Source organism: Gracilinanus agilis, chromosome 3 (genome assembly GCF_016433145.1).
Source record: "Gracilinanus agilis isolate LMUSP501 chromosome 3, AgileGrace, whole genome shotgun sequence".
Taxonomy (NCBI): Eukaryota; Metazoa; Chordata; class Mammalia; order Didelphimorphia; family Didelphidae; genus Gracilinanus; species Gracilinanus agilis.
In genome coordinates this window covers 74,487,786-74,514,363 of record NC_058132.1, presented here as the reverse complement: position 1 = coordinate 74,514,363, position 26,578 = coordinate 74,487,786, and the positions used below count along the sequence as shown (strand labels likewise).

The 26,578-nt window shown below is 38.5% G+C and overlaps 1 protein-coding gene across 1 annotated transcript; it reads left to right on the top strand.

The window, feature by feature from the left end:
- On the top strand, positions 1-26,575 carry LOC123243226 (S100P binding protein). Its single transcript, XM_044671437.1, has 5 exons — positions 1-879; positions 1,168-1,256; positions 2,861-2,964; positions 19,364-19,463; positions 26,310-26,575. Exons 1-5 carry the CDS (start codon positions 1-3, stop codon positions 26,452-26,454), a joined length of 1,317 nt encoding a protein of 438 aa, XP_044527372.1. The 3' UTR covers positions 26,455-26,575.
- Positions 26,576-26,578: the final 3 nt, after the last annotated feature.

Genomic DNA, 26,578 nt, shown 5'->3' with positions numbered 1-26,578 from the left:
ATGACCTGCTCTCTAGACTCCTCTGGTGGTTTTGATGCCTCTGGGCCTGAGCAGACTAAAATTACAGCTCTCCTACCTAAAGACAGTGATCCAGTCTCATCCTGGGGTAGATTTGGACAGGATGATGATGGACTAGATGACTCCTTACTGGAGCTTTCTGAGGGAGAGGAGGATGATGGTCACTTCAGTTACACAGAAGAAGAGATTCAAGAGCTATTGAAGGATGATGACTCACTAAATGAACAGTCTCTGGGAGGATTAAGAAAAGATGCAGGTGGTCAAACTGAGAAGTTGGGGAGCTGTAGTGGTATTTCATTTGACTCTCCTCAAGATATAAATGTACTTTGCAGCGTGGGACCCAGGGCTGGGCCAGCTAGCATCCATAATCTACCTCAGATAAACATACCAACTAGGCACGCACCCACTCCAACCAAATCACCTAGCAGACACTTTGTATCAGAAAAAAATCTCTTGAAAATAACTGTTGTCCCACCTTTTAATACAACAGTTTGTGATGCGTTTGGTCCAAAAGAGACTGAGTCTTCTTCAAAAGATGGTTCCAGTAATGCAGACTGTTTGGGAACTCCCTCCTCCCTGGGGAAAGATGGGAATAGAGAAGGTCATGGCCAGAATGATGGCAAAATTTGCACTAAAGAAATCAGCTCCTCTTGTTCTGTTTGGGAAGGGACTCCACCTCCTAAAGCTGGCCCTCCACAGGGGTCTCCTAGAGCAAATGCATCTAATTGTGAAGAGTCTGTACCTGTAGCTTCTCCAACCTTGGAACCAACTAGACCAGATGTGGCACTGCCTTCAGGCAATGATGGACACAAATTAGGTGACACAGCTAGGCCTCCAGCTGTACAGTCTTCATCTACCAAAGTAAGTACAGTCTCTTGGCTTTCACTGCTTATTGGGGAAATTGATCTATGTTTCTCTTCTTAGAGGTTTTAGCTTGTTTTGACCTTGATTCCTATATTAGGTCTGATTTGGGAATGAATTATGAATCTTCATGGACATAGATTAATAACAATGTCTCTGTAGCCTTTACCAGAATACAGGCTGTTATCATCAAAAGGGTTTCGTTTTCATTGCTGTCATTTGCTTTTGCTTTTACTAAGCTCTAATTTGACATTTTCCTCCTTTTTTGTGTTCTTATTTGAATGAAAGCCGGTCAAACTAGACAAGGATTCTAAAAAGAAGGAAGGGTATGAGAGAAGATTAGGGAAAGTCATTCCACTTCAACTGGCCAAAGCAAGGTAATGTAACAAAATCTAATACGTTGTCTGATACCTAGGGGCCCCAGTTCTCTTCCTGGACTTGCTGCCCTACCCTAATTTCTGCTGATTTTTCTCTTTATATACTTTAAGGGGAAATCTAGTCCTCGTAGAAGGTTTGCATAGGAACAAAGAGAATATACAAAAATAATAACTAGGTTGGGCAGTGGGATGTACAAAATGTGGCCACTTTCTTCATGTAGAAATGTGCAGAGTCAACTTAATTCTTTTATCGCTGGATGAGGCTTTGGGGCAAATGTCCTGGTAGGGAAATGAACAGAATCAGATTCTGCCTTTGTGCTTTAAAGTTGGGAAGACACTTTACCTATGTTACCTTATTACATCTTCACAACTCTGTGAGGTAAGTACTCCAAGTGTTATCATCCTTATTTTATAGATGAGAAAATTGAGTCTCAGAAACAGGAAAGTGATTTTTACCTGTCACCCAGCTGGTAATTGCCAGATGCTGAAATTTTTTTTTTTTTTTTTTTTTTTTTAAATTTTAAACCCTTACCTTCTGTTTTAGAGTCAGTACTGTGTATTGGCTCCAAGGCAGAAGAGTGGTAAAGGCTAAGCAATGGGGCTTAAGTGACTTGCCCAGGGTCACCCAGCTAGGAAATGTCTAAGAACAGATTTGAACCTAGGACCTCCCATCTCTAGGCCTGGCTCTCAATCCATTGAGCCACCCAGCTGCCCCCTAAATGCTGAATTTGAACCTAGGTCTCTCTTGTCTAAGTTATACATTCCTTCTCCCATACCATGCCTCTTCTACTATAAAATAGTTTGGTTGGATAATCTTTAAGGTACCTATATATATACCCTCACAAATTTAGGAGTCTTCCATTCTATATCTGTTTTTTCCAGGAGAGGGCAGTATCAGTATAAGTAATTTCAGTACAGAAGGGAGGTATTGGGATAAATTGTCAGCTTGACTTCTAACAATAAAAGCTTAAAGCAATTTATTTGTATGTTAACCTTTTCAGTGTTGATGTAAGTTTGTGATTTGGTTATGTTTATATAGCAAGATCATATGTCAAGTGATCACTTTGGGGGGTTGAGCTTTTTTTAGGAAAGAGGTAGGAAATTTTTGGGTTTGTTAATTTGTTTTTTTTGAACAGGGAAAAAGAGATTAGCAACAATTACATTGTTCTGCCTTACCTGGTTTAAAAGTCATTTGATAACCTATTATTTTATATGCATGAGGAGATATTTTTCTTACAACTCAAAAAATTCAGATTCCCAAGGAACTTAGGTTCTTTTCCAATTTAAAATCCCATTTTGATGGGGTCCCTTGAGGTTTTGAGACTATCAAAGAATCACTCAGTGAATGTGAAACTTTTTCTAGAATCTGAATGTTCTTTCACTCTTTTGTTAGCCATATTGAAAGGAAATCAAATTTTTTATTTTAGACTCCAGCCTCAAGACATACATAGCACATAGCTAAAATCAATATTGTCTTCTCTCACTGGGTCCTAAAGAGAATATTGCTTTTGGGTGTTAGTCGGTTACTTGTTTGCCTGGCTTCTTCTGTTTTGTTGAGATGAAACTCATGAACTATTTCCCCCCCTGGTATGCTTTGTTTTAAGGAGTAAGATTCAGACATTCTCGAAGACTGAGCTGGAACAGAAGAAGCAAATTTATCTTAAGAATGTCATTGCTCACTTAAAAAACCCTCTGGAATCTAACCAAGGTAAACAGGAATGGGGTGGGAAAGGTGCTGGGTTCTTTTTATTAAGTCCCATGTGGCTCAGGTTGGTGGAGTTGATTAGTTTTAATTTGCTGAAGCTGGTCAGTGTATATTAACTGTCTCCTTACCCAAAGGCTAGAACTTGAAAAGAATACTTCACCTTAGATTGTCTTAAAATAAGTTTTGTTGTCTATTATTAGAATGAGGACATAATGCTTTCAGTGCCAGTAAATGGAGACTTATCATTTGATAAAGTTGATGTGAACAGTTAATTATTATGTAATAATTGTATAACATTTTATAGTTTTCCAAATTAACTTTTGCTTATATTATCTCATTTGATCCTAACAGTATAATTCTGTGAGATAAACAGGGTATGTGATGTTAACCATATTTTATAGATGAGGAAACAAGCTTAGAGAGGAAAATGGATTTAATTAAGATCAGATGCTTAGTAAATGTCAGCATTAAGATTAGAGCCTGGAGGCAATCTGGAGTTATGCCCAGAGAGTTATAAAACTGTACATACCCTTAGACCCTGCAGTATCATTGTTGGGTCTGTCTAAAGTGATCAGAGAAAAAGGAAGAGAACCTATATGTTTTAAAGTATTTATAGCAGCTCTCTTTATAGTGGCAAAAAAATATAAATTGAGGGGATGCCCATTAATTGAGGAATATCTGGACAAGTTGTGGTATATGATTATGATGGAATACTATTGTACCATAAGAAATAATGAGCAGATTAATTAAAAAACATGGAATGAATGACATTAAATTATGAAAAGTGAAATAAGTAGACTCAAGAAAACATATATAGTTAGCTATATAATTAATGTTTGAAAAATAACTTATGAAAGCCCATCTCCAGAGAAAGAACTGATAAATAACTTCTAATATTTATTTATTTTTATTTTGAATGTTTCCCCTTAGTTACATAAGAACTGATAAACAGAAACACAAATAATACATTTTATGTATATTTTTTGTGTGTGTGCGAACTGATGAATTCTTTAGTTCGGGGAGAAAGAGAATGGGAATATTGATATAACAAACAACAAGTTTAAAAAAATGATTAGAACCAAGGTCATGTAGTACTTTCTCCACTGCCTTTAAGTAATGTGATATAGTCTGTTTTGGGGATAAAATAGATGAGGAGGTGCTGTTCAGCATGGTCTTCATGGTTCTTAATGATCTTGTTTCTTTTTCTGATTTGCCTGCATTGCAAATGCCATCTACCTTGTGGGCACCAAAATTAAATAAAACTCTCGGTGGAACCAGGAGCAGTAGGGAAGGACTAGGACATTGATTCAATGCAAGGACAAACTCTAACATTTATAACAGAAAAGAGCTGCCATGGAAGGAAAGGGCTTTCTGTTACAAAGCTCATCAAACAGACTAGGGGGGAGTGTTTGTCAGGGGGGTTGTAGAACAGAATTCTTTTGGCTCCAGTTTGGACCAAATATCCTTTTAAGATGCTCTCTACTGCAGTCTGTAATTACATGAAAAGCTTTGAATAATTTTCCATGTTCTTTAAGATGAGCTCTTCTATTCTTGTTCATTAGAAGATGTTGCAAGCTGATTCAGTCTTCAGTCCAAAAGAGGATTGCTCTCATTGCTATTCATTCTTAAGTATTGGCTAACGGGAATTCCTAAGGGTGATGGGGATGAGTTGGGATAGTAGGGATAAGATACCCTTTTTTTTTTTTTTTTTTAAATTTTAAACCCTTAACTTCTGTGTATTGACTTATAGGTGGAAGAGTGGTAAGGGTAGGCAATGGGGGTCAAGTGACTTGCCCAGGGTCACACAGCTGGGAAGTGTCTGAGGCCGGATTTGAACCTAGGACCTCCCGTCTCTAGGCCTGGCTCTCAATCCACTGAGCTACCCAGCTGCCCCCTCCAATAAGATACCCTTTTGAGACCAAACTGAAGAACCATATCCTGAAGCTGCTATATCAGTCATAACATAGAGATGAAACTGTATTTTTTTAAACCCTTACCTTCTGCCTTAGATAAAGATAAAGACATTGACTTAGATTTTCACCATTTGTTACAGAAGTTTAACAGTAAAATATGTATAATAAATCAATACAAAGTAGACAGTACAGTAGCCACGATGGAGAGATCAAAATGGCCCAGGAATAACCTTAGTCAGCATATACTTGCTCTTTGTGCCAGATGAAGAGTTACAGCAGCCTAGGATAATCTCTATTTAGAATATAGATTGACTTGTAAACTATGTCACTGAAGAACAGTGGAAGTTGATGAGTGATAGAACATTCCTCAAATAGCGAAGTGGTATGGGGAAAACAAGTATTTACTTGGCATGAAATCCAAGTAAATTATATACTCCCAAGAACAGTTATGAATGAAAGGACAACAAATAGATTTATATTGAAATGTCTTTATTGTTGATTGTGGAGGCCCTCCCACCCCTCATAACACCTGATGTGAGGAATTGGAAAGGAGAAGAGTGGCAGACCAGATCAAACACAAATAGAAAATAACCATGCAGGAGGTGATATGATTATAGAAGCAAGGTACCTAAAAAGAGGGAGCTATTAAATGTTGGAATACAGCTAGTGTTTTACTGTGAAAAGCTAACCAAAAGGACATTAGCAACCAACCCTGTGCATACTTATCTCTTTAAAATCTTTATGAGAATGAGCTACATGTTTCAAGGTTATCCTGGGTGAAAATGAGAAGATAATAATCAGGCTTTTATGACTCATGTCAGTCAATTGTATGAACATGTAGATGTCAGCTCTATAGAAAAGTATAGAAAATACAGTATTCTGCTGTGATGATTTAAAAAAACCCTATTAGATTTAGAGCCAAAAACAACCTTAAAATAAGTTGTATAAACAATTTCTAGATCAGTAAGAGATTTTCTGATAGATATAAACCAGAAAAAACTTTATTCAATATCTCTGATTATTAATATCAAGTGAGGCATAAAACAAGGCTGTTCTCAAGACTGTTTAATGGAAGATAACCTGTGCAAAGTCCATGTTGAAGAGAAATTCCCAAAAGTATAAAATCTCAGACATACTTTAGAGGTCATCCGCTCATAAGTAGGCAGTATCGGGGCAGGTAGGTGGTTGAGTGGATTGAGAGCCAGGCCTAGAGACAGGAGGTCCTGGGCTCAAATTTGGCCTCAGACACTTCCTAGCGGTTTGACCCTGGGCAAGTCCCTTGACCCCCATTGTGTAGCCCTTACCACTCTTCTGCCTTGGAGCCAAAACACAGTATTGACTCCAAGATGGAAGGTAAGGGTTTAAAAAAAAAAAAAAAAAAAAGTAGGCAGTATCTATCTAGGGAGCGTGCTCTTTATAATGCCCTCAATTTGTCAATAACATTTTCCTGGAGGATTTCCAGGAAGGGGTAACCCATTTTTCTCTAGAGGAAGTTAGGAAATCTTCTTTGCTTTATATTGAGCCTAAATCATGATGTCTATCAAGAACAAGGCTAATCTCTCTTCTACCCCATTGCCCTTCAGATATTCAAAGATAACTGCCATGTCATGTCATCTCATATATCTTCTCAAGGCTAACATCTTGACCTCTTTCAGTGGATCTTTTTTTAAACCCTTATTTTTTGTCTCAGAATTGATACAAGTATTCGTTTAAAGGCAGAAGAGTGGTAAGGGCTAGGCAACGGGTTTAGTGACTTGCCAGAATCACATAGCTAGGTCAGATTTGAACCCAGGACTTCCTGTCTCCAGACCTAGCTCTCAATCCAATGAACTATCTAGCTGCCCCCAGTGGACTTTCATATGACATGGCCTTGAAGTTTCTCACCATCCAAATCACTTTACTCTGCATATATTCCAGCCTGGCAGCATTCTTATAGTATTTGAGATGTGACTTGACCAGAATAGAGCATACTAATTACCATCACATCATTCTGGACCCCATGTTTCTCTTAATAGAATATAAGACCTTTTTTTAGCTATTACCTTGCATTGTTGACTCAGTGAATTTACTTTTAATTATAACCTATTTATGATCCTACAATATCTTAATATGCACTGCTCCTTTTTCCAAGTGAGGCAGTGTGTTTTTTTGTGTTTTCAGAAATTGAAAAGGGCTGTTGATCAGACTCTCCTATTTGTGTTACTTACCCAATTGCCACACCCAGGGAAGAAAGAAACAGACCACACAAGCAATCCTAAAAAGATTTATTGGGTGATATTCTAATTCATAGGAATGATGGAGGCGAGATGGAATGTTCTTCATGTTTGCATCTCTAGTAAGGTTTTCATCAACTCTCTGAGAAACATATCAGATATGTTCATGGGGTGAAGGAAGGGTGGGAGGAGGTGACAACTCCTCAAAAAGCTAATGAGGATCAGGTAGTAACTGAAGGTTCTTTACTTTCTGGGTAGTGTAGAAACCTGTAGTTTTAAATTGGGATTGGGGAGAAGGCACCAGCACCCATGTTATCTTCAGATGTTGTCACCTCCAAACTAGGAAGGGGGGAAGGAAGGTAGTAGATACTCTCAACATGGCTAACAAAGTTCTCTTTTTATACCAAAAAAAAAAAAAAAAAAAAAAAAAGGCCTCATCTCTGACACATTCTAGAAATGTTTCCATTTCTACTTCTCAGAAATTTTAGGGCATCGAACTCAGGATAAGGATCATCTTGCTTATCTCTGCTAAGGATGCAAAACTTAGGTACCATAAAAAACTTTTATGTAGGTGGAACTTAGCATTATTACACATAGCTTCCCAGGAATTTAAGGTTGCAGGGAAGAACAAAATTGTAAATAAATTGCTTATGAATGCAGATAACTATGTCTAAGGAGTTTTTCTGACAAATTTTTATTGCTAAGGGGACTGGCCTTCAATTTTGTTCATTTTTGAAGAATAATAAACCCTTTACTTACCTTTTTTGCTTGATGTATTTCTAGCAAACAATGCCAGTTTTGCTTGCTAGGATAACATTTGCAATTTAAAAATTCTCAAATAATAAGCATATGCTTTTTTGGTATGTTTTAGAAAAGGATATAGAATTGTAGAGGCTGTACATTATGGAATTCCTTGCAGTAGTTACTGTTTTATTGGTCCTGCCATAATCCTAGATTGGCACTGAAATGCTTCATTTTTTTCCCACATCAACTTGTCAAACCTTGTCTCTTCCATCTTGCACTGGTGAAGTTGATTTTTTTTTTAAACAAATGTTCTTATTAATGGTTTTTCTTCCTTATGTCAATGTTCCTTAGCAGTGATCCTCCTTTAGTCCTCCTCTTGTTCTAAAGAAATACATTTAAGTGCAAGCAGCACATAGACAATGCCTAACAGTGCCTGCTTCATTATGCAGCTATAGTCTTCCACCTCTTCCCTGAGAAGAGGGAGGCATGCTCACTTTCAGTCAGTGCCCTGAAGGGTCAGACCCAGCCATAGCTTAGAGTAGAGTTCTGATAGGTTGTTTTTTGTGATCACTACCTGGATTATTCTGATTCTGCTCATTTTCTTCTGCTTCAGTTCATATAAATTGAAAATGATTCTTTTGAACCCAAGCTTAAGACTTTACATTTATTTATGTGAAATTGTATCTTATATCCATCCTAACTTGTCAAGATCTTTTTGGATGCTTAGCTTATCATCCATTGTGTTAGCAATCCCTGTCAATTTTTTTCATCTACATATTTGATAAATTATCATTTATATATTTACCCAGGTTATTGATAAAAATATTAAACAACATAAGGCCAAAGACAGATCCTTGACTGTTCCATTAAGAGATTAATTTTCACTTGACATTGATTTTTTTTTTAAACCCTTGTACTTCAGTGTATTGTCTCATAGGTGGAAGATTGGTAAGGGTGGGCAATGGGGGTCAAGTGACTTGCCCAGGGTCACACAGCTGGGAAGTGGCTGAGGCTGGATTTGAACCTAGGACCTCCTGTCTCTAGGCCTGACTCTCACTCCACTGAGCTACCCAGCTGCCCCTTGGCATTGATTTTTTTTTTTTTTTAATTTTAAACCCTTAACTTCTGTGTATTGACTTATAGGTGGAAGAGTGGTAAGGGTAGGCAATGGGGGTCAAGTGACTTGCCCAGGGTCACACAGCTGGGAAGTGTCTGAGGCCGGATTTGAACCTAGGACCTCCCGTCTCTAGGCCTGGCTCTCAATCCACTGAGCTACCCAGCTGCCCTTGGCATTGATTTTTTTTTTTTTAACCCTTGTTCTTCGGTGTATTGTCTCATAGGTGGAAGATTGGCAAGGGTGGGCAATGGGGGTCAAGTGACTTGCCCAGGGTCACACAGCTGGGAAGTGGCTGAGGCCGGGTTTGAACCTAGGACCTCTTGTCTCTAGGCCCGACTCTCACTCTACTGAGCTACCCAGCTGCCCAGCATTGATTTTTAATAATTATTTTTTTGATCTGACCATTTATTCAGATGGTGAGGTTGACCAGGTATATTTTCAGTAATGTTGTATGGCTGGGAATCATGGAATATCACAGACTTTGAAGACTCAAAATTGTGGTTACCCCAGAAATATATGGTAGGAATAGGAAGGCTATTACCAGTGGTAACTTAGCTTAAGAACTGGTATGAGAGATGTAATCCATTAAAAGGGTTGACTGTGCTTACATAACAAGAGCAGGAGGAAAACAGATGGACAACCTGTGTGTGGCACTGATGGCATGGAATACTAGTAGTGCTAGAGGGAAGATTTTGAGCATGGTTGTCTTCTCTGAAAGACATGGACAAGAATTGCATTGAATGAAGAGATTATCATACCTATATTCTAGATAGGGAGGTAAACATGCAAAGTCATAAGGATGGAAATTCATTTGGCATAATGGAGAGATGAACTTACTTGGAACAGAGGGTTCTGTAAGAGGATAGTGAGAGGTAAGGATAGAAAAATCCTTTGGACACGTATTTTGGAGGACCTTGAGTGCCAGGAAAAAGAGCTTAGACTTTTGTTACTTAAGCAATAGGGAATGAGGGAAGGATTTAAAGATAATATAGTTCTTATTGTTTTTGCATTGCCTTCCTTTCAGAATATACAGTCTTCCTTAACTCCTTTACCTACTAATACTTAACTCCTTTATCTACTAATAGATTTTGAACCAGATGATTTTTTGAAAAACAACCTTCTGCCTTATTATCAGTTCTAAGAAAGAAGAGTGGCAAGGCCTAGGCAATTGAGGTTAAGTGACTTGTCCAGGGTCACATAGCTAGGAATTGTCTGAAACCAGATTTGCCCAAGTCCTCCTGACTCTAGGCCTGGTGCTCTGGCCTAAAATGATTGATATTTTATTGCTGTTAGTTTATAGTATAGGAGAGCATTCTCATTTTCAATTTTCAGAGTACTGTGGATGCTTTTTTAAGAAATACATTTTGTTTTTATGTCATACTTTAAAAAAACAACAATAAAAATCCCTTACCTTCTGTCTCAGAATCAATACTAAGAGCAGTAAGGGCTAGGCAATTGAGGTTAAGTAACTTGCTCACGAACCTCCTGTTTCCAGATCACATTTATTTCTAAATATCTCTTGCCTTTCTTTATAATAAAATTTGTTAAGGAGAGGGAAGAAGCATTTTGGCAAAACCTACCAGTATATTGACTACAGGTGGCTGTTTATTCCACATGCATAATACCTAGTGAAGGAAGAGAGGTTCATCTTTTAAACTCTTCTTTGGGATTAAGCTTGGTCATTATGATTACATAGCTTCAGTTTCATTTGTTTTAGTCATTGTAGTTTTGTTTTACTTTACACTACTTCAGTTGATATGGTTTCCCATGTTTCTTTGAATTTTTCATATTCATAATAATATTCTGTTGCATTCATGTATTATAATTTGTTTATCTACTTCCTAATCACTGGGCACCAACTTGCCAGTTTTTTACTACCACAAAAAAGTGCTGCTATGAATATTTTTGATACATATAAGACCTTTCTGGGGTCAGAACCTTAAGATCTTTTTCATCATCTTTGGCTTAGGATCAAAAAAATTCCTTTCTGATGATCTGTTTAATTTTAACCTACTTGATTTTAGTTCTGATCAATACTTAAACAAAACCTGTGTTTAAAAGTGGCTGTTGTCATATTTCTCCTTCATTATGTAACATCTGAAAGGAATAATTGCTTCTCTCCTGACTAATTCTAAAGTCCCTTGCTTACTGGCTTTGGTTCCCACCACTGCCAGAACTGTTCTCTCTCCGAAATTTTTTTTAATGACCTTTCTCAGTTTTTGTGCTAGTTGACCTTTCTGTGCATTTGTTGTTATTGTCCATTCCATCCTTGTTACTTTTTCTTTCCCTGGCTTTCTTGACACTGTACTCTCATAATTTTCCTACCCTTCTGACAATTCCATCTGTCTCCTTCAGAGGCTCTTCCCACATCCTAAATGTGAACCTCCCCCAAAAGATTTCTTCTTGGCACTTAAATTTCTGTAGTCTCTCTCGGCAATCTTAACTAATTTCATGCCTTCAATCATTTATTCCATTTGTTTGACTTTAAGATCACTAAAACTAGTCCCAATCTTTTTTCTATACTTTAATCCTGTATCTTCAACTCCCTGCTGGACATTGCTACCTCTATCCTGCTAGCATCTCAAACTCAACATTGGCCATCCCTTTTCCTCTTCCTTGTAACTGTTAAATTTAATGGTTTGGCTAAATATATGAAAATTATAAATCTTTTATTTACAAAAGATCTGGAAAGAGTGAAAGCAGAGGGATACAAAAGGGTAGAGAAGACATTAGCCTAACCTAACTAAATACTGTTCCAGTGCTTGGCTCAGCCAGGACTTGTTAACCTTCAACTGGAATTAAACTCTCTCCAGAAGACAGAAAGGGAAAGCCAGCTATCCACTCACCCAAGATCCCTCCAAGAAGCAGGTCAAGACAATGACTTGAGCTCAAGGTGACTCCTGAGGCCTGAGCCAACCTTCTTCTTGAAACTGACTTCTTTCTTGGAGTCTACTCTCTTCTTGGAGTCCATTCCCCAGCCTCAGAAATTCAGGGCCTTTTATAGTGGCTTCTTGTCTCCTCCCCTCTTCACAGGGGCCAATCACAGCTTCCAAATAGTCTAGCACTGCCCAGGGGGCAGTGTTTGTGTGAACCAGTTAGTTCCCCACCTTCTGGAGGGGTGAATACTTATTGAAAGAGTTTACAGTTTCTGAGAGTGTGATCCCTTAAAAGAATTCACAAGTTGCTGACTGTTTGAGTTAGAAAAAAGGGTGGAGCTCTCCAAGTATCTTGCTGGCTTCTCACCTAGCACTAAGTAGGGTGTGAATTCACTAAGAGGTTTGCTAGCTCCTCCACATTAGTTCAAGCTTATACTTAAGTTGGTGTTAACCAAAGTGTTAGCTCCAACTAGGCAAAGAGAATAAAGGATTCCCTTTCATAAGTGTGAACTCAAAGAGAACCAAAAATTCCCTTTTACACCCTGCAGAAAGAAGCCAACTTTTTTTTTCTTTCTTTTTTTAACTTTTACCTTTGGTCTTTTTTTTTTTAACTTTTACCTTTGGTCTTAGAATTGATACTAAGAAAGGGCTAGGCTGCAGATGGCAAACCTATGACACGTGTGTCAGCACTGACACGCGTAGCCATTTTTGATGACATGCAGCTACATATAGAGAAGTCTGGGGTCGCATGCTGAGGATGAAACATTTGCTGTAGTGTAGACACTCTGCACTATGTATTGATTCTAAGGCAGAAGAGTGGTAAGAGCTAGGTAATGGGGGTTAAGTGACTTGCCCAGGGTCACACAGCTAGTCACACATGACTATTCTACCTATGTTAATTTACCTATTTTGGTTTATTAAATAGTTATATATTATAATTATACATTTTTGTTATTTAAACTATAAATATCACAAAATTATGGGTTTTTTTTTTTTCTCAAAATGACACACCACCTGAGTTATGCTCGGTTTTTTGGTGAATTTTGACACACCAAGCTCAAAAGGTTGCCCATCACTGGGCTAGGCAGTTGGGGTTGTGACTTGCCTAGGGTCACCCAGGCAAGAGATGTATGAGGCCAGATTTCAATCTACCAACTTTATTATAATTGATATATATTACTATCATCTTAGTTATCAGGTTCTAAATCTGGGTCATTACTTCCCCCCTACTCCCTTCCTTTTATTCTTGACCTGTATCATCAGTTGACAAATCCTAATAATTCTTTAAAATCTCTTGGAATTCATTCCTGCTTTCATTTCCATTTCTGTTGTCCTGGTTCATACTATCCATACCTCTTCCCTGGAATATTATAATAGCTTTTGTAAGAATTTAAATTTAGGTCTTATGATAAATATGAGAATTCTAAAGTAATATTGCGGTTGCAGATTTAAAAATATTACAGCTTAAGTGAAAATGACTTAGTTTTATTTACAAAGAGGTGGAAGGAGTGAAAGTGAAAAAAATGTAGATAGACAGAAAGTACTGCCTAGCTACAAAATACCCTAAGTTTAATCCTAATGTCTCCAGACTGCATATGTGAATCTGAAAGTGAATCTCGCCAGAATCCAAAGTCCTAACTAGGAAGCCAAAATCTGAAGATGCTGAAGAATCCTCTGAGAACCTGCAGTGTACTCAAGGCTAAGACCACCAAAAATATTACCAGAACTCATGCTGAAGGGAGTGTCCCACCAAACGCCAACAAGCAGAGAGGGCCTCCTCACTGAAGAACCAAGGAAGGAATCACTCCACTCACCACCACAAGCCAACACAGGATCCAGGGAAAGAGTCTCCTCTTCCAACCTGGCTCACCAACACAAGAGAGCGAGAATGACTGAATCCTCAAGCTGGCCTTTTTTAAAGCAGTTTTCTCAATATCACTTTACAGGAACCAAGCAGTCTTTCAATTTGCCTAGCACTGCCCGAGGGGCGGGGCAGTAGCCTCTGGAGTTGTCATGTACTCTAGCAAGTGACTTGTGAACTTTCATACTTAGTGACTGGTAAAGTACTAAGTAGGGCTACTTAAGTTTTTGATTGACTAACTTAAAAGTTGTTGATTGATAGACAAGGAAAGTTTGATTTACTCTTCACTCTTTTTAATTAATCTTTCAGTTTTTATCTTTATAATCTCATTCCCTCAACACCCCTGATAAATAACTTTCCTAATGCACAGTTCTGATCACTTCACTCTCTTACTTAAAAACCATAAGGAACCATAAGGACATGTCCAGTGTCTACCAGAAGAAGGCCTGACTCTGTATCTTGACCTTTAGGGATCTCCATAACCTTTTCAAGCTTTATCTCATGTTTCTCTCTTCTAAAAGATAAATAGGATAAAATTTCTCTTATCCTGATCTCATCCTGCCCTTTGCTTACATTGTTCTCTGTACTTGGCATGCACTGTTCTTTACCCTTCACAGTTCTCTGCCAGTTTTAATTTTGGGGGGGCAACTTTGTTATGGGTTCATCCATGAAGCTTTCCCACAGCTCCTGGTCATAAAGGAATCACTCAACACCCCACTCCCACCCTCCCGCCCCTAATCTCTTGTGGAATTTTGATCTTCTCCTTTTCACTTTTCTTACTCAGATTTTTATTGCTACTTTTCACAGACATTTCATCTTAATTACTACATTATAAAGTCTTTGAGGGCAGGGACTATATCTAATTTATCTTTATATCCTTGTGACCTACCACCATTCTTGACATGTAGATGTTTAGTACGTATCTGAGTTGTATTTGAGTATTTGAGGTAGAATAAAGGGAATCCAGAAGTTTTTTGGCCATTCTCAAGCCTAGAGTGAAAGTTTTCATTATAATAAATCAAATCTGTTTAAAATTACAGAATTTCAAGGCAGACAAAGTCCTCAGGTGTCATCTAGTTTACCTGTTACGGAATAAGAATCTCCTTAGACATCTATGATAAGTGGTTATCCAACTGTTACTTGTAAACCTCAAGTGAGAGGGAACATCTTTACCTCCTGAGAGAACTCATTCCATTTATAGAATTCTGTTAGAAAGAAGCCTAAATCAACTTTTCTGTCACCTTTCCCCAGCTAGTTGTGCCCCCTGGAGCTAAGCAAAACAAACCTAATTCTTCTCCAGAATGACAGCTCTTCCTAAGAGAGTGGTCAGAGCCATCTCAGAACTTTCCCTTTCTCCGTGCTAAATTCAAATAGCAACAAAAAGCATTTATTAAGGCCCTTGTCTGTTCTAGGCACTGAGGTTTTCAAGACAAAAATGTCCCTTCCCTCAAGGTGCTTACATTCTGTTGGACTAAAAGAAACACAAAATAATACAAGGTCATTTGAAGAGGAAAGGAACACTTAATACCTTGGGGTAGAAGTGGAAGAGGAATCAAGTCAGGTTTCTGACACCAAGCACTAAGATGGCTTTGTATGTGCTGTGTGTTCATTTGTGCATAGATAAGTTGGGACTTTACCTTTAGGGCTTGTTTATGCCTTTGTATCCCCCTGTGTCGAAGCACTTAAACTCTTGAATTGAATTGAGTTAAATTCTTGGAGATGATGACATCTGAACTAAGTGATAAAGACAAGGATTCAGAAAGGCAGAGATAAAGGAGGTGGGTGTTCTAATCATGCAACCTTGTACAAAGGTATGGAAGCTAGAGATGATGTGTTGAGTTTAGAGAAGAATTTAGTCTAGTTGGACTGGGAGATAGAATCTGTGAAAGGGAATGATACAAAATCAAGGCAGAAGGTAGTTAAATTGTGGAGGGCCTTAAATGACAGTCTGTGGCAGTGATGGCAAACCTTTTAGACACTGTGTGCCATGCCCTGACCCCCCAGACTGGTTGGCATGCGAGTCCCTCTGCCTTTCTAGTAACTAACTCTAGTGAGTGACTATATGGTGCACATGTTCACAGAGAAATCTTTGTGTGCCATCTTTGGCACGTGTGCTATAGGTTCACCATCACCGGTCTATGCCACTTATATTTCAGGCATTGGGAAACCTTTGTGATTCTGTGGACCACTGAAGCCTTCTGAGTAGTGAGGCAACATGTTAGATGTGTTCCTTAGTAATATTATTTTGGTAGCTTTGTGGAAGGCAAATTAGCATTGTAATAGTCCAAATGAAAGGTAATAAAAGCCTGAATAAGAGGAGCAGCCACATAAGCAAAGAGGGAGAGAGATGCAAAAGATTTGTGGAGGCTCAAAACATGATTATCTCTAACTAAGCCTAGCATTGTACGTCTCACATAGTAGACTTTAATAAAGTATTTCTGGATTGGATTAGTATTCAGAAGGGAGAAAGGACTAACTGAGGTTAGGCTAGTAGGAGGAGTGAATTTGTTAGTTAGGACTGAGAAATCAAGGGTGCCATCTTCCAGGATATTGTGATGGATGGCATCAGTTTTCAGGGTTTGTTTTCTGAATACAGAAGAACAATGGGAGGGGTAGAATTTATATAGAGGACATCCCATGGAATGGATTGCCTCAGGATGTGATAGGTTCTTTTTCATTAGATATTTTCAGATATATGTTGAATGACCACTTGTTGGGTGTCAGAATGGGGATTCCTTTCATTTAGGGATTGGACTAGATTAGGCTGCTCATGGCCCTTCAGACTCTCAGATTTTGTAAATCAATTAATTATTCAGTGAACCGCAGTATGCTAAGCACGGAAGATATAAATGAGTAAAAAAAAGTTTCTGCCCTTAGTGAGCTTACAGCTTACAGGGAAAGACAATACACAAAAGATATAAATGAGTAAAAAAAAGTTTCTGCCCTTAGTGAGCTTACAGCTTACAGGGAAAGACAATACACAAAAGGAAGCTGAAAAGGAGGGGAGGAGAAGGTACCAGAGTTGGGGTCTGATGGAGAAAGTCGGTCAGAAAAATCCCAAAAGTAGAGTAGTCAGGAGAGAAATTTTTGTTGTTTGAGCCAAGTTCCCCTTAAATCAAACTTTGGAATTTTTGGCCCTACTCTCTAATCAGAGAGGCAGAGGGGTGATGAGGTAGAGTGTCAAGAATGATAAGATCTTAAGGACTGATGAAGATATCCCAATACTGAGCTTCTTGGGGCCTGGTAGAGAAATCAATCAAAGAAGTCTTGTGATCCTGTAATAGATAGAGAGATAGTTCTGTTACCAACGATAATGGGTAGATTAGAAAAGCATTTTTGTGGTGAGTGAATAAGTTCAGTTTTTGCCAGAGTCAACACTAGATTTTGTACAAGCAGTTAAAACCCCACAACATGGGTTGTGTCTGTTTCTCCCATTATTTAAGGGTTTTTATCTCCTGCAAAGCCTGGGTCTTAGTAGAATTTTCAGGTAGAGTCAGCTAGAGAATGGTCAGATATAGTCCTACTAGATAGAGGACAAATTTTTTGATTTGTAGATTATATCGTTTGACTATAAACTTAACAGTTTAGTTGTAAAGACTCCAACTACCAAACTTCCATCTCACCTTAAAAACAAAAACAAAAAACCTTACTTGCTGTCTTACCATTTCTAAGTCAGAAGAATGGCAATGGCTAGGCTATCAGGAATAAGTGGTTTGCCCAGGCTTTACATAGCTTTCACTTGAACTCAGGTCTTCCTTCTAGGCTTGGTGCTCTATCATGTTCTTTAGGAGGTAAGGTCAAAGAGATGTTAGGGTCTGACCCAGTGAGAAAAGAGCCATGAATAAATGTTGGGGTCTGACCCAGGGAGAAAGAAGCCACAAATAAATTTCATAGAGATGCCTCTGTATTCTGCTGAAGGCCATAGTAAAGCTATTTACGCAAGCAGCAGGTAGGATATCTGGGAATGAACTATGGCCCCTGGGATTGTTTGGGTTTGTAGAGGAGCCCTACAGATGTTTTGGATAATGTTTTTACATAAATAATATTATGTGGGAAAGAAACGTCTCCTAAATATGATGTAATGCTTAGCACTCTACTCTATAAAAATCTTTCTCATATCTATAATAAACTGCGCTTATGCAAGACCCCCGTCTGGCCCTTACTTTTCCTTTCAGTATTGAAATCCTAGCATCAACACCTAGCTGCCCCTTCTCACTTTAATATGAAGGAAGGGTTTTAGAGAACCCCAAGTTAGGTAGAATATGCTAAATGAACCCCTCTAGCTTCTGGATGGCTCAGGTATCTTAGAATCCAGGGTGTTGTCTGCCATTCTTTCTTGTCTATTTTTAAATGAATAAACTTCATCATGAGAGGTTTTCAGAGTCTTACTCTCTGCTGCTGGGGTAATAAGGCTGAAGTACCAGGTGGTGAGAGATGAGTGGGCTAAGGGACATGCACTGCAGAGACAATCTTGGAGCTGTTAATGGTTCCATTTTGAGACCTGGACACCAGGATGTGTGTACTTTGCCAAACCTCCCTTGGTGAAGTTTTGGCAGGATCACTGCAATGTGAAACCTTTGAAGAGCTGATATTTTACTGAAAGGGCTATTTCTGCACAATTGGGAAGGCACAATTTGTAACCACATGCTATATTCATTACAGAATCTTAATTGGAATGGACTTCAGAGTCCCATCTAGTTCAACATGTACTTGAGCAAAAGCCCTCCCTTCTTCAACATACCCAACAAATCATTCACCTTGTTCTCAGAGACCTCCAGTGAGGGAATGTATATAAAAATCCAAGGCAAACTTTTAGTAGCTCTAATTTTTAGAAAGTTTTCCCCTATATTTGATCTAAATTTGCCTCTTCAACTTCTCATTGCTCCTAGTTCTGCATTCTGGGGTCACACAGAACAAATCAAATCTCTTTCATGGGGGCAATCCTTTCAATATATGAAATGAAATGAAGGTGGTTTGTGTGTGTTCCCTGAGTCTTTTCTTTAGGCTAACTATCTCCACTTTTCTCAACCAACCTTTACCCACTGAGACCCTTCACCATCCTGGTTGTTCTCTTCTTTACGCTCTCTGTGACTGGCCTTCCCAAAAGTTGACCCCTAGAACTGAATACAACATTCCAGATATGTCTTAGCTTAGAAGACTGAACTGTTATCTCTTTAGTTCCCTGAATGAAACCCAAGATAGTATTGACTTTCTTGATGGCTTTGACATGCCATATATTCATATTGAGCTTGTGTATTAACTGATTCTTTCATTTAAGTTTTTTTTCCTGAAAAGTGATAAGTGATGTGTTTGAAAGAATTCTTAGACATTCTCATAGGCTTCAAATAAATAGCTAATGCATTAATGCCAGGATATGGTAATGCTGTGAACTAAATTTAAGACATTTCTTTTATTGGGTTGTTGTTCTAATAATGTTTTATAAAGGTTTCATAGTTCTGGGAAACTATTGCCCATCCCTGAAAACTCCCTTCTCTTGGCCTGTAGTTTTCTTGGTTGCCTGTGTCCATTGCAAGTCTTGTGATAATCCTTGTAAGATGACTGTCCTTGAATGCAATGCCTGGTTCCTATATACTTGCCTTCTGGATACCAAGTCCGATGATGTGCTTAGGCTCCAGCCTAAATAAGGGCCCCTGAATGCCGACTTTTGTGTATTGTAGGTGCCTTAGGTGAGTTATGTGCCTTGATGGATCAAGTTGCTAATGGGGAATATCAAAAGCAGAACCAGCGGTGGCAACACCCATCAGACCTCACCATGAGGTAAGTAAGTGATTTGAGGGAAGAGAAGGACAGGGCTTAGCTCCAGGAAGAGACTGATATATCTTTGCAGGGTTATTAATTTATCTTCTCCAAAGTATTGAAAGGGAGAACTAAGACTATAGATAGACCTGGTGGTCAAAGAATAGGCTCTGTTTGATTCAGTCATTTTGGTGCCTGCCTATAGCTGGGACAGCTTACACCATATATCTGGATGTCCTCAAAATAGATAAATGATTTAGAGGTAGCGGATAATATAAGTAAATTACAGGAACATGGCAAAAAAATTACCTGTTAGATCTCTAGCCAAGAGAAGAATTCATGACTAAACAAGGTAAAGAGGAACATGGGAGGTAAGATGGATAATTTAACAAAATTAAAATGGATAATTTAAATTAAAAAGGGTTTGCACAAATAAAACCAGTTCAGCTGAAATTAGAAGGAAAACAGGGAACTGGAAAAAATTTTATAGCAAATTTTTCTGATAAAGGTCTCATTTCTCAAATGTATAGGGAACTGAGCCAAATTTATAAAAGTTAGAGCCATTCTTCGTTTGACAAATGATCAAAGAAATATGAACAGGCATTTTCCAGAAGAAATCAAAGCTCCCAATAGTCATATGCTTTAAATCACTATTAATTAGAGAAATACCAATTAAAACAATTCTGAGGTATAGCCTCACACCCATCAGAAAACATTTTTTAAAATAAAACAGGGTAGATATTGGTAAAAATAGCATCTTTAGTCAGGAGATGTGAATGATCTGGCCCCTGGATAACATTGTGGCAAATCACTTAAGTGTCCTCTCTTCAGTTTCCTCATCTGAAAATAAAGCTCTATATGTATGTGTGTATCTGTTGACAGCGTGCTGGGTAGAAAGGGCACCACACTGGGGTATCAGGAGATCCTGGCTTCTTGTTCCCTCTTTATTCCTTATTTTCTGGCTCACTTAACCTCTGGCCTCACAATTCTTATCTATAAAATGAGTTTGAACTTGACCCTTTGTAGCTATAAAATTCTGTAATTCTAAGAGTTGTAACAATAGTCTAGCAAGATAACTCTGACTGGAACCTAAGGAGATCCAAGGTTTACTTTAACATTCATTAGGTGCCATTTATGTGCTTAACATGGGGAGAAAGACAAAAGTTAAATAGAATGTGGTCCCTGTCCTCAGGTGGATCAATATTGTCTTCTTGAACCAGTTCCTTCTCTGGTACTCAACTGCAATTTTTTTAAACCCTTACCTTCTGTCTTAGTGTCAATTCTAAGAAAGAAGAACAGAATGGAGTAGACAATCACAGTTAAGTGACTTGCCCAGGGTCACCCAGCTAGGAAGTGCCAGAGGCTATAGAACTCCAGGAACTCCTGACTCCAGGTCTGACTCTGTCTATTGAGCCACCTAGCTACCCCTACTCAGCTGCATTCTATAAGATTCTCTGTTTCTTCATGGAGTCAGGGGGTACTTGGTTATAAAAATGTTGGAAGAATCATATTGTCATTTCATTGTAGTATAATCTTAGAGGGATCCTTGTATTTGGGAAGGACCCCAGAGTGTCTAGCTCACTTCTCCCTGAATCTCTTCTGCACCATCCCAACATGCATTCATCCAGCTTATTCTTGAAGATCTTTAAGAATCAGAAATCTGTCATAACCTATTTTAATTTTGGTCAGATCTAATTTGTTAGAAAATTCAGTAATAATAGCATTTATTTGAATATTTTATGATTGACAAAGCAATTACATAGCAATGATATTATGAAAAAGGTAATGTAAAGATTAATTATCTCCATTGTCTAGATGAGGTAAGTGAGGCACAAAGATGTAGAGAGACTTTCCTAGGGCTATAACATTTGGTTTTTCTGTCATTCCCCCTAGGTCTTAGTTTTTCCCCTCTAGGGCTAAGCAAACAAGCATAATTCCTTTTCCAAATGACACCCCTTCATTAAATTTTTTTTTAAACCCTTAACTTCTGTGTATTGGCTCCTAGGTGGAAGAGTGGTAAGGGTGGGCAATGGGGGTCAAGTGACTTGCCCAGGGTCACATAGCTGGGAAGTGTCTGAGGCTGGATTTGAACCTAGGACTTCCCATCTCTAGGCATGACTCTTAATCCACTGAGCTACCCAGCTGCCCACCCCCCCTTCATTAAATTTGAACAGAATTATCATTCCCTTTTCCCTTCTGTGCAAATCTTTTCCTCCAAGTTAAATGTCAGCAGTTCCTGTGTCTGATTCTGGTGGTGGACTGGCATAGTTCCCAGTCCCCTAACTATCATGGTTGCTCCATTTTAGACAGAGTCCAGACTGTCAGTGTGCCCCCTCCTTAAATTTGGTCCTCAGAATGAGAGTCTAGCTGTGTTCTAATCCTGGCAGGTGAAGCTGGGTCATTTCTCTCCCTCTGGACACTAAATTGACTCTTGAGCTTATAGTGCACGAAAACCCAGAGTCCTTATTATGTAAACTGTTGTCTGGCCATGTTTACTCATTATAGTCTAAAGGTTGATTTTTTTAAAAAAATCCAACTTAATATTTAGCCTTATTAAATTTCATCTTTTTTAAAATAAAAAATATTTTATTCCAAATTATATGTAATAACAATTTTCAGTATATGCTTTCCGAAATTATAAGATCCACATTGTCTCCCTCTCTCTTCCCCCTGTCTTGGAGATGGTAAGCAATTTGGTCTGAGACCATACTTTTATATTGGTCATTGTTGTAAGAAGAATAATCATAAAACCAAAACCCCAAAATAAAACTCTAAATAAACAGGTGAAAGATAGTATGCTTTGATCTGCATCTGATTTCCAATAGTTTTTTCTCTGACGGTATATACATTGCACAATATTGCTGTTACTGTGTACAGTATTCCTCTGGTTCTGCTTATTTCATTCTGCATCAGTTCACGTAGATCTTCCCAGCTTTTTCTGAAATCTTTTTCTCCTGCTCATTGTTCCTTATAGCACAAGAGTATTCCAACACTAACATATACCACTGTTTGTTCAGCCATTTCTCAGTTAATGAACATTCCCTCAATTTCCAATTTTTTACCACCACTAAAAGAGCTGCTACAAATATTTTTGTACCAGTAGGTCCTTTCCTCCTTTATTTTTTTAATTTCTTTGGGATACAGACCCAGTGATGTTATTACAGGATCAAAGGGTATGCACATTTTTATAGCCCTTTGAACATAGTTCCAAATTGCCCTCCCGAATGTTTGGATCAGTTCACAACTCCACCAACAATGCATTAGTGTTTCAATTTTGCCACATCCCCTCCAACATCATTTTCCTTTATTGTCATATTGACCAATCTGATAGGTATGAGATAGCACCTAAGCATTGCTTTAATTGGTATTTCTCTAATCAAGAGGGATTTAAAACATTTTTTTAAAGTTCATTTAATCAATTAATTTGTAATATTTTCCCGTGGTTACATGAATCATGTTCTTTCCCTCCTCTCCTCCTAACCCCCTCTCATAGCCAATGAGCAATTCCACTGGGTTTTTACATGTGTCATTGATCAAGACCTATTTCCATATTATTAATATTTGCACTAGGGTGATCATTTAGAGTCTACATCCCCAAACATATCCCCATCGACCCATTTGATCAAGCAGTTGTTTTTCTTCTGTGTTTCTACTCCCATAGTTCTTTCTCTAGATGTGGATATGTTTCTTTCTCACAAGTCCCTCAGAATTGTCCTGAGTCATTGCATTGCTTCTAGTATAGAAGTCCATTACATTTGATTGTTCCACCCTGTATCAGCCTCTGTGTACAATGTTCTCCTGGTTCTGCTCCTTTCACTCTGCATCAATTCCTGGAGGTTGTTCTAGTTCACATGGAATTCTTCCAGTTCATTATTCCTTTTAGCACAATAGTATTCCATCACCAATAGATACCACAATTTGTTAAGCCATTCCCCAAATGAAGAACACTCCCTCATTTTCCAATTTTTTGCCACCACAAAGAGCTCAGCTATAAATATTTTTGCACAAGTCTTTTTCCTTATTATCTCTTTGGACTATAAACCCAGCAGTGGTATAGCTGGATCAAAGGACAGGCAGTCTTTTAATGCCCTTTGGGCATAGTTCCAAATTGCCCTCCAGAATGTTTGGATCAGTTCACAACTCCACCAACAATGCATTAGTGTCCCAATTTTGCTACATCCCTTCCAACATTTATCATTTTCTATTATTGTCATATTGACCAATTTGGTAGATGTGAGATAGTACCTAAACATTGTTTTAATAGGCATTTCTCTAATCAAGAGGGATTTAGAACATTTTTTGGTATAAAGACCCTTAACTTCTGTGTATTGGCTCCTAGGTGGAAGAGTGGTAAGAGTGGGCAATGGGGGTCAAGTGACTTGCCCAGGGTCACACAGCTGGGAAGTGTCTGAGGCCAGATTTGAACCTAGGACCTCCTGTCTCTAGGCCTGACACTCAATCCACTGAGCTACCCAGCTGCCCCATAAATTTCATATTTAGAGGCAGTATGACATAGTAAATAAAAGGCTAGCCTCAGAGTGAGGGAAATTCTTGTTCATCCTAGCTTTATGACCCTGGACAAGTTCCTTCACATCATAGGGTCCCAATTAACTCTAACTTGAGGAACACTCACTAATGGGCATTAGTTGAGGTGACTTCTCTATCAGGAGGTCCTTATATGTCTGGGATCACAGACCCAATCCCCCAAAAGGTAATAATTTCATTTTATTAAATGAGGCCTAGTGTTCCAATCTGTTGAGGGATGGACATTGGAGTTCATGAGAGGCTATGTACCAGGGGATCCAATCAGCTAATGGCTGAGCTGAGAATAGAGCCTAGATCTCTTGATCACCATTCCTTGTCTTTTGATGATAACATGTTTTGTCCGACATGAGAAGATGCTCATAAATAGCAGAAGTAGCAATATCTGGCTGGAGAAAAGGACCTCAGAGAACTATAAGCTGGTCAGGTACACTTGATATAGAACATTTCGAATTGAGAAGTTAAGGCAATCCCCTAATTTAGCCTTCTGTCTTAGAATGGGCCTAGTCTGGGCTATATGGTCATTCTTTTCTTTTTTTCCTTATTCATTAATTGTGTAGACTTGGGTTGTTGGGGTTTTTTTATGTCCCGTCCCCGTTTCCCCTCCCTCCCCCCCTCCCCCCCAGTCCTCTGGCTTCTGGCTGCCCCTTTTGCCTAAAGAGGTCCCCATTCAGCTCACCAACTATGGTTGCTTCCTGCTGCTCATTAAATTGTAAAAGCATTCCCCCAACATACTTTATGCTGATTTCTGGGCTTTTGGAGCATGAATGTAGCCATTCCCCTAATATCATTATGGCTGAGTTTGATTATTCTGAATGGAACTTAATTTTAAAGACCTTGACCCAAGTCATTTCCTAATTCATATTTTTGCTTAACATCTTCTGCCCCAGAGCTTTTGGAAATAAGAAAAACTGCCCCAAGGCTATTTCAATGCTGGTGTTGGTAGCTTTCTTTTTGATGAGCTGAATGTCATTGTGAATCTGGTATTGGTATGTATATAAAATAGATCAGAGGAGGAGAGACTAAGATTAAAGAGAAATGTTTGGAAACTTGCAGTACTCCTGACCTGACTGATAGGTTGTAGAAAGGAATAAATGAGAGAGTTAGGAAGAGGCTGTAGAAATCTCATTGATTTGGAATGAGATGACCTGGGTTTGAATGCCAGCTGTGAGATCATGGGCAAACTGTTTCATCTCTAGGTGTTAGTTCCCTTGAACGTAAAGTGAAAGTGTTTGGAGTAGATTGCTAAAGAATCTTTCAGCTTTAAAATCTATAAGCCCAGGATAAAGATTTTGGATGCTATTTATTTGTCATAAATAGTAATACATTGAGGTTAGAATTTTACTTTTAGATAATAATTGTCCACCTTCCTTTAATGCTATATCAGGTACAAAGCACCTTGCTTCCAGTGACACTACAAAGTAGTGGTGTAAATATGGATTATTACCACATTTTATGTTGCAGAGAGAATCTTAGATAAACCATTTGCCCATTGTCACAGGTTAGCAAGTGTTAGAATTGTAATTCAAACCCATGACTTTGGACTCCACAACCAATTTGTTTTACCTTGATGTTACATATAATGGCTCACATTTTTAAGGTTTTCTGAAACTTTTTCCATATGACATCTCTAGTTCAAGTACTATCATTGCTTTACAGGTGAAGAAGATAAGGCCTAGCTTGTCTAAGGCCACATATCTAGTGGGTGGTAGATCAGGGATTAGATCATCTACTTCTAAATCAGAAATATTCTTTCTTCTCCTATCACAGAAGGGCAGTATGGGACTTCTTTGCTTCAATCCAGTGGAATTGGCCAATCCTTAAACCTGTATCATAATGCTCACATGATGAGTTACTTTTTCTGGGAATTTCTAATTTTAACTCTTGTGTCCTAAGCATCCTTCAGCTATGTTAGACGGGGTCCTTTTGGAGGTATAGGGCCAAAATGAAGAATGAAATAGATACTGCTATAAATGTCCCGATGGTGATTTCTGTGCCTTTGTATTACTTTTCAACTATACATAGTAAGAGCATCTGTATGTTTCTGTAGCACATATCACCATAATGTCTAGGTGCTAATTAAGTGGTTCTGAGGGGGAGAGAAAGGAACTATACTATTTACTATACAAATATCAAAAATAATCACAAAAAATGGTGTTGGAGAAGGAAGTATTGTCTAATGGTAACAATTGAAATGTCATTTTCAGAGATTCTTGTAAACTAATGAGGTCACTAAAATGATTCTGCTGGCCTTTTCTACATGCAAACTTCCATACCAACACTGATTTTCACAAAAATTTATCTTTTTTCCTCTCTTCCTGGCAGAAACTACCCCCGATTCAGACAGAAGCCCTTACAGAGGTACAGCCTGACTCAGTGGGTGGACAGGAACCTTCGCAGCCATCGTCGGTTCCAAGGCCTTGCTGATCAGTTCCAACACACTCCAGTTGTTTCATCCCCCCACCTATGAAGGAGCTGCTCTAAGACACCCCATCAGTATTCAGAACAATTTTTGTTCCTTTCCGTTTGCTTTATAGACTTCTGAATGATTTTATTTTAATAAGACTTTTTAATGACCATGTCACCTTTGAAAG